This window comes from Pteropus alecto, unplaced genomic scaffold, assembly GCF_000325575.1.
Source record: "Pteropus alecto unplaced genomic scaffold, ASM32557v1 scaffold53, whole genome shotgun sequence".
Taxonomy (NCBI): Eukaryota; Metazoa; Chordata; class Mammalia; order Chiroptera; family Pteropodidae; genus Pteropus; species Pteropus alecto.
This window is the reverse complement of record NW_006434366.1, coordinates 933,488-941,964: the sequence shown is the minus strand read 5'-3', so window position 1 is coordinate 941,964 and position 8,477 is coordinate 933,488. Positions and strand designations below refer to the sequence as shown.

General features: G+C 55.9%; 1 protein-coding gene and 1 pseudogene across 3 annotated transcripts in view; one reads left to right on the top strand and one right to left on the bottom strand.

The window, feature by feature from the left end:
* RNF123 (ring finger protein 123) overlaps nt 1-8,477 on the bottom strand; it is a 27,361-nt gene that overhangs the window by 4,983 nt on the left and 13,901 nt on the right. For 2 of the 3 annotated variants that reach the window (XM_015587177.2, XM_015587178.2), the window contains exons 26-33: nt 7,931-8,038; nt 3,402-3,579; nt 2,497-2,571; nt 2,254-2,344; nt 2,075-2,162; nt 1,901-1,985; nt 412-551; nt 9-289 (exon numbers count right to left, since the gene is read on the bottom strand). In XM_015587177.2, coding sequence (XP_015442663.1) covers nt 47-289; nt 412-551; nt 1,901-1,985; nt 2,075-2,162; nt 2,254-2,344; nt 2,497-2,571; nt 3,402-3,579; nt 7,931-8,038 — 1,008 coding nt within the window. In that variant the 3' untranslated portion in view covers nt 9-46. Of the gene's footprint in view, nt 1-8; nt 290-411; nt 552-1,900; nt 1,986-2,074; nt 2,163-2,253; nt 2,345-2,496; nt 2,572-3,401; nt 3,580-7,930; nt 8,039-8,477 lie in introns of those variants that run through there. The other variant, XM_006909103.3, reaches the window with a different exon arrangement.
* LOC112477580 lies at nt 4,032-4,150 on the top strand (annotated as a pseudogene).

Here is an 8,477-nt window from a genome sequence, read left to right as displayed (position 1 = left end):
CATTCAGCAACTGTGAGGGCGGGAGTACGTTGGTGGCTAGGTGGGCTCACCACTGGGGCACCCTGGGTCCCACCGACCCTCCTTGCCTGGATGCACACACCTGTGCAAGACGCCGCAGTAGCATCTCAGAGGTAGGCTGGGACCAGTCGAGGAATATCTCAGGCACCAGTGTGATGGTCATCTCCAAGACACGCAGCAGGCTGACCGAGAGGTCAAAGCAGGTGGCACATACCTTGAGCTGCCGACTGTCTACGAAGTTCCTCTCCAGGCGTTCAGCAGCCTGCTGGATCTGAGCCACCAATGGGCAGGTGGGTGGGCAGGCAGTGGTCAGTGGCCTGGCCGCTGCAAATCGTGCCTTACCCTCTGCATCGTACTGGTCCACAAGGTCCTACCACAACCACCACAACCCACCTCTTGGATCATGCCGACGAACTCAGAAAAGGCCCAGTTGAGCTGGTTGAGGACGCTGTTGAGGAAGCTGGGCGCCACGTCGGGATCCTGGCGCAGCAGGTCTGCCATGTGCTGCTGCAGCAGGGTGGAGGGGCAGGGCTCTGCAGGGGCATGGGCAGGCGGCAGCGTCGGGGACTCCAGTCAGTGGCCCTGCCTGGCTGCCTCTGCCCTCACTCGGTGGGCCATTGGTGTAGGACAGAGATGGCTCTGGGAACGCTCAGGCCACACAAGCAGGAGGACGAGGTGCAGTACGGCCTGGGGGTTAGGGCTAAATCTGTCCTCCCTCTGCTGAGCAAGCCATAGGCTATGGCTGTTTCTAGCCCCACAGCACCCCCTAGGCCTAGAGCAGCACCCCCAGCCTCAGCCTGAGCCCTAGCAAGTTCTCAGTCGCAGCTTCAGGGACCTAGACCTTTCTTCACTCGTAGAAAGGCTGGCTTCCCCAGGAGCCTCCTCTGAGCCCTGCCGTCCTCCACTGTCCTCTGCTGCCCTTGGCCTGGCCTTGGCATGTAGCCAAAGTGGTGGGCGCTAAGTCTGAGCTGAGAGGCAGCAGTAACCAGAGCCCTCAGCCGCAGCCGGGCTGAGCAGAAACCCCACTCCCCTGCGAATCGATAGTTCCTGCAGCAGCGGGACACGGCTCCGGCCACACTGCCACTCTCCGCTGCAGCTCAGTTCCACCCTGGGGGCAGGAACAAGGCAACTGGCAAGGACTTGCTTTGCGACTCTGTACAAGGCACTTGGCCTCTAGGGACACCTTTCAGGCTAAAACATTGCCCACCAAGGCAGAAACACACCTTGTGGGCTAAGGAAAGCTATCATGTGGGGTGAGTACGGCGTGTGGCAGGCAGGCCCTGGGCTAAACACACCTTGTGGGCTAAGGAAAGCTATCATGTGAGGTGAGTAGTACGGCGTGTGGCAGGCAGGCCCTGGGCCGGGCCGGGGAGAAGGACCTCAGGCTCACAGGGCTTTGCTGGGCCATGGCCCCAGGCAAGAGCACAGCCTCTGCTCCAACCAGCTGCCCCTTCCTCCAGGAAGCCCATGGACACCCTCTGGGGCCCTGGCCAACCCCCAGTCTATGCCTCCCTGGACTCAGGTATCCAAGACCTGGCACCAGCAGATGGCAAAAAGGGGCAAAAGGACATGGTGCTGAGACAAAGATGGAGATCAGGGAACAGGGTCCTCACCCTGCACAAGCTGCCAGCAGCCTGGGAAGATACTGCCCCTTTTCACTGTGACCCACACACAGCCTCAGGCCCAAAGGGCACACGTGAGACTGGGGAGGAAGGGGGAGTAGTCCCGGAGTGTCCTTGAGCTGGACGGATGCTGGGGAATGGAAACCCCAGGGGAAAGAGGGAGTTTGGGGCCCGGGGAGGGGCTGGAAGAAGTGGAGAAGTCTGAGAGAACCCAGGAGCAGTGGGCAAGGGCCGCCTGCCTGCTCGAGCTGGATACTCACTCTGGAGGCTGGGCAAATTGGCGTCCTCAGGTTTGGTTTTCAGCAGGTGTGGCAGCCGTGTATAGCGGTAGCCGAACCCACAGCCCTGGGGGGTGGGGTCAGTGAGAGGTCAGTGGGACAGGGCAACCCTTCCTTCCGGCCAGCCACAGCCACCTCCCCTCTAGACAGGCTTACCCTCCAGAGCCGCACCAGGATCCAGTTGGTCTGGGCCCAGGGCCGCTGCTCATAGGGAGCCAGGAGGCTCCTCACCATGGCGATGCGCCTGTGAAGGCAAGGGGTGGCAGGCACAGGGTAAGGTTGGGCGTGGTGCTGTGATGGACGGGGTGCATGCTCCACCCCTAGACCCTACTCACTGCTCCTCAGGGATCCGCTCCACCGCCCGGAGGGAGTGTGGGTAGCAGACATAGCTGGCCAGGGCCTGCATCAGCGAGTCACGGATGTCTGCTGGGACAGGCCGGGCCTCAGCAGGTACCTAGCATGAGCCCTGGCCCCCGTGCCTCCTGCCCATCTGGCCAGCATTTTGTGCAGCAAATAGCCAGCCAGAGATGCCATCCCATCCCATCCCATCCCCCCGAGCCTTCTATAGGGCACCTCACCAGTGCCCACGATGCGTGTGTCGGCAAAGTGTTTGGCGAGGATGGCAGCCAGGCGGGTCAGGGTCTCTTCATAGCCTGCAGGGTGCGGAGTCAGAGCTGTTGGCTGAGAGCGGGGGCTGCAGAGGCAGGCACATCCCTGGGCAGAGTGAGTGGGCTTGGGTAGTGGGCTCCAGGCCTGGCTCCAAGGGCGATTCTGGGCCCAAGCCAGCACCTGGGGACTTCAGGCCCGGCAATCACCATCAACTAGTGAGAGGCTAAGGCACGGACTCACTGTGGGGGAGGGGCAGGTCCTGGCAAGAGACCCGACCAAGCCCAAACCCATCTCGGCACACACACTTGATGGCTGGCTCAGTATCAAAGCGCCCTGGGTACCCATGGCTCCACCTCTGAGGACAAAGCCTGTGCCTAGGCCTGGGGTGGGGCAAAGGCAGGCCAGGGGCAGGCCAGACACGGACCACCCAGGCCAGCCTGGAATCAGTGGTCTGCAAGAAGCCCAGGATCCTATGTGGCCCCTTGCACGGCCCACTCCTTGCTGTGATCTACGGAGACAAACCACTCTGCCCTGCGCAGTTGCCACACCCTGTGGCCAGTACCAGGAAGGCAAGGTGAGAGGCCAGTTGGCTTCCAAAGCACAGCAGCACCAAGAAGGCAACGAAAGTGGGGATCCATTTTGTCTGTGTACCTCCCAGCACCAGGGAGGAGCTGCTGGTTCTGCGGTGCTGGCACCAGGCAGGGCTCTCCGCCATGTGAGGCTTTAGCAAATGCCTGTCTGATGCAGCAGGGCAGAGCAGGAGCTGGCTCCCCTCCTCCCTCCGCAGATGTGTGCTGCTGGGCCGCGAGGGCTCAGAACAGGGCCCCCAGTGCTCACGCCGAAGGCCCCCTCCCAGCCTGAATGGCCCCATCACCTGGGAGCTCCTCCATGCTATGCACAGGGCCGAAGTAATTCTTGAGAGCGCTGTAGCTGTTGATGGCCACGCTCAGGTAGAACTCGGGCATGAAGGCAAAGAGAGAACCCGTGCGGTCACCGTGCTCGATGGTCCGCAGGCAGACTCGCAGCAGCCAGTAAATGTCCAGCATCTTCTCCTGCGGGAGGCACACAGGGCGCTGCTGGGCTGCTCGAGGGAAGGCTTACTGGGGGCATGGTCCAGTCTGGGGACCCGGAAAGGCCTCCCGGAACATGACATGAGGACTGAGAACTGATCCCAGGAAGTGGGAGCAGTGGCGATGGAGGACTCCACAGACGAGGAGGGTACACTCTGCCTAAAAGGGCTACACTGTCGCCCAGACCAGAACTCCGGTTTATATTTTTTAAAGGCACAGAAGTTTTTAAGCGAGAGGGTGCCATGTGACCAGTCTGTGTTGGAGCGCTGCCCAGTGCAGAAGGGGCTGCAGGGGCAAGTGGGGACAGGGGAATGGGGAAGCTACAGCCTCATGTAGGCCCATGACAGCAGACAAGGGGACCGAAGGGCCAGGAATGGGGATGCACCAATGAATGGTGGGGGCAAGGGCAGTGTCACATCAAGAGTGGGGCATACGTCTACGGCCATGCCACCCTGAACAAGCCTGATCCTGTCTGATCTCGGAAGCTAAGTAGGGTCGGGCCTGGTTAGTGCTTGGATGGGAGACCACCTAGGAAGACCAGGTGCTGTAGGTGTAAAAAATAAGGAGTTGTAAGCTGACAAGGTCCTTGCAATCTGTGAGGTCAACCAAGGGTTGCCTCGCCTAAAAAAAATAAAAAACAAAAAAGTGTGGGTCATGCATTTCTGGGGGTGACAGAGCCCCATGGAGAGCACAGGTACTGGAGGGGAAGCAGGCCCGGTGCAGGGCAGAGGGGTGTGGCTTAGGACGTGTGGAGCACAAGGTGCCTGCAGATGCCCCCAGAGAGGTGGCCATCGAGGAGGGAGGTAGAAATGTGGTCTGGCGCTCAAAGGGGAAAGTGCTGGCAAGGCAGGAGGCAGCATGACTGCTGGTGAAACGGTCACAGGAAGGAGACAAATCTGCCACAGGCCCTGTTCCACACAGTATGGTTCCCAGACAGTCTGTCAAGATCCCACAAAAGGGACCAGAGTGAGGCCCCAGACCGCACCTCTTGGGGAGGAGCTGGAGTATCTGGACTGTACACCAGCTCTCTGATGCCCTCAAACCTAAGACCCCGAGGAGATGTAAACCAGGTGTCAGAGGGTGGGCCTGGGCCTGGGCGTGCACATGGTCAGTGAGCCGGAAGGCCAGAGAAGACCAAGTCTGAGGAGGGGGATGGCAATGGCACCGATGCAGTCAAGGGGCCACTGTAAGGGGGGTAGAGGCATGTCTGCACCTGGGATGGAGGGGGCGGGGCTTGATAGAGACCTTGTGAGAAATGGAGGAGCCTGTACTGGGGCCAAGAGTAGAGGAAAGATGAGCTAAGACAGAGCAGGAGGAGGGCACGGGGGCTGTAACTGGATGCAGAGTCAGGGCAGGGCGTAATGGGCTTTTTCCTTTACTAACGAGAGAAACTGAATGAGAAGGAGGCAGCAGAGTGAGCACTGCGGATGCAGGAGGAAGAAGGCGGTTGAGCTTAATAAGGGCTAAATGATGACAAACCTACAGCTAACATCACACGGAAGCTTTTCTTCCATGACCAGGGATGCAAGGCAAGGATGCCTGTTCTTACCACTGCTATTAACAGCACGGGAAGTTCCAGCCTGTGCAATTAGGCAAGGAAAAGAAGTAAAAGGCATCCGAATTGGAAAGGAGGGAGTCAAATTATCTCTGTTCACAGATGACATGATCTTATATGTAGAAAACCCTAAAGATTACACACACACACGTGCACACTCAAATGATTTTTGACAAGGGTGCCAAAGACTAGTCTTTTCAATAATGGTACTGGGAAAACTGCATATCCACATGCAAAAGAGTAAAGTTGGACCGTTACTTTGTATTATACAAAAATTAACTCAACATGAATCAAAGACCAAAACTTAAGAGCAAACACTACGAAACTCTTAGAAGAAAACAGAGGAGAAAATCTTCACGACCTTGGACTGGACAATGATTTCTTGGATATGACAAGAAAAGCACAGGCAAGAAAAGAACAAACAGATAAACTGGACTACATCAAAATTAAAAACCGTGCATTGAAGGACACGATCAACAGAGTGAAAAGGTAACTCACAGAATGGGGGAAAATATTTATAAATCATAACCGCATAAGGGGTTAATATCCAGAATATATAAAGAACAACTATAAATCAACAACAACCACCAAAAGAACGAGCTGATTAAAAAAACAGGCAAATAGATTTGCATAGATGTTTCTCCAAAGAAGATATACAAATGGCCAATAAGCACATGAAAAGATGCTCAGCATCACTAATCATTAGGGGAATGCAAATCGAAATGACAATGAGATACCACTTCATTCAGAGTAGGATGGCCATTATATTAACCCGTTTCCTGTGCGCCCCGAGAATACTTGCCAGCTGGTGCTTGCCACTGCAGCCTTTACCCCAAGGTAACTCACGGGTTACAGTCCTAACCTCACCCCCGAAGTGTGCCAGGAAATATCTCACTTTTACTTTCAGGTCACTTCTGCACATTGAGAGTTTTTGAAAACAAATGACGTCATTCTACTTATAGTATTCTATTTCCAGTTACAAAATATAATGATTCTTAATCGCTGAAATTGCGAATCCTAGAAGACGTAGCATTCCTATGCTTGATGTTAAATTAATGCTGGCAGTGAGTTGCATTTTTTTTCTAAATGGGAAAAAGGTTAAAAAAAAAAAAACAACAGTAACAAGCGTTGGCAAAGATGGGAAGAAACTGGAACATTTGAGCCCGGCGGGTGGGACTGTAAAATGGTACAGCTACTGTGGAAAGCAATACAGTAGTTCCTCAAATAATTAAAAATAAAACTATCATATGATCCAGCGATTCTACTACTGAGCATAGACCCAAAAGAATTGAAAACAGGACCCTAAAGAGACATTTGTACACCCCTGTTCATAGCAGCATTATTCACAATAGCCTCACAGTGGCAGCAACCCAAGTGCCTATCAATAGATGGACAGATAAATGAAATGTGGTATCACATACGATGGAATGTTATTCAGCCTTAAAAAGGAAGGAAATCCTGACATATGCTTCAACGTGGATGAACAGTGAGAACATGATGCTAAGTCAAATAAGCATAAAGACTAACACTGTGTATGACTCCACTTGAATGAGGGACCAAGAGAAGTCAAATGCATAGAGACAAAAAGTAGAAAGGTGGCTGCTGGGGACTGAGGTGGGGCTGGCGAGTTAACAGGTGTAAGCGTCAGTCCGGGAAGACGAAGCAGTTCTTTTCAGAGCTCCGTTTCACAGCGATGTGGACACACTCAGCGCTACTGAACGAACGGTCCGTTAAAACCACTAAGATGGTAAGTTGTATGTTGTATTTTGCCACAACTTTAAAAAACGGTCAAGATGATAAATTTTAAGTCTGTCTATTTTATCGCAATTTAAATAAAAGAAGAAAAACGTACAGAGATGGGAAGGCAAGGTTCCTAAGAGGGAGGTATGGGAGGGAGTGGCAAGACTGCCTGGGGAGGTCGACAGGCGAGACCCGGGCGGAGAAGGTCCCTGGCAGTGATCTTCCTGGCGGGGCAGAGGCTGTAGGGTTAGGGAGGAACCGCCAGGAGAAAGAGCAAGTAGAGATGGCAGGACAGAGATGGGGACACCAAGGACCTGGATCAAGTTACGGGGGCGGGGCCTGCCCAAGAAGGTAGACAGCTGCCCTGATATGGGCACCTGAGGAGCAACCAGGCGCTCACCAGAGGGAGAGGTGCCAGGACGCGGGGGGAGAGGAAACAAGTCCGGAGGCTCCGGGGCCTGGGGGTCCAAGTACGGTCAGAGGGAATGCGCCGTCTGTCCGTCTGTCTTTCTACCCCTGGAGGCCGACTGCCCTAGGAAGGCAGAGCCTTGGCTTTCTGGTTCGCTGCTGAGTGTCCCCAGCGTCAGGATGGCACCTGGCATACGCCAGGCTCTGGGCACATGTTACCGAATGAATGAGTGAATGAGTGAGTGGGAGCAAGCCAGGGGCCTCAAGGGCGGGGAGTCTGAGATGTAGAGCGAGGGTGTGGCTTGGGAGAGGCCTCAACGAGCCGCAGATGCATGGTGGGGGGAGGGTCATGGGGGGCGGGGTAGGGGAGGAGGGGAGAGACAGGTTCTGTTTCTCTAGGAGAGGGTTTATGAACTGGAGGGGAACTGGGGAGTCTAAAAATGGCATCTACTCAAGTTCATAGGTCATGAGAGGGCCAGGGTCACGGCATGGGGTGGGAAAAGGGAGGATGAGGAGCGGGGAGGGGGCCCGTGTGTGCCAGAGGCCCGGGGCCACAGGGAGCATCGAGGGCCGGCACAGCTCTGCCTGATCTGTGACTAGTCAGTGAGGCTGGAGAGGGCGCCTGCTCACCTGGGAGTACACGGTGGCATGGACCCAGGCCAGGCGACGACTCAGGTGGTCCAGCTTTTCTGAAAAAACTTTCTGGCTCTTGGTCAACTCCGCAAGAATGTCCTTCCTCTGCCACCCGAGGAGAAAGGAAGATCAGGACACGGCCCCACGTCAGACCTACCCTGCCTTCCCCACGCAGCCCTCACAGGGCCCCGCTGGTGCGTGCGGCAGGCAAAGGGTCGGGCAGACCCGGCTCCACTCTTCAAAACCCTCTCTGCCTCTGACCCACTGGTGAACCCAAGCAAGCCTCAGAACAGGGCCACGGCCATCCCTCAGAATGCAAAAGTTAGATGCAGCTGGGAGTCTGTGAGCCCCTGGCCAGGACACCCCAGGGACTCCACACTGAACTGCAGCTCCAATAGCTGCTCTCTCCCTGGCCAAGCCCAGGGCTCTGCAGATAGCTGGAGACAGGCGGCCTGCCTGGGCAGCCCAGCCTGGGCATGCTTGGCCCTGTTCCCCAGGCTGGGAGAGCCACAGGAGGGGAGCAGGGGAGCCAGGCCCGCTTCCT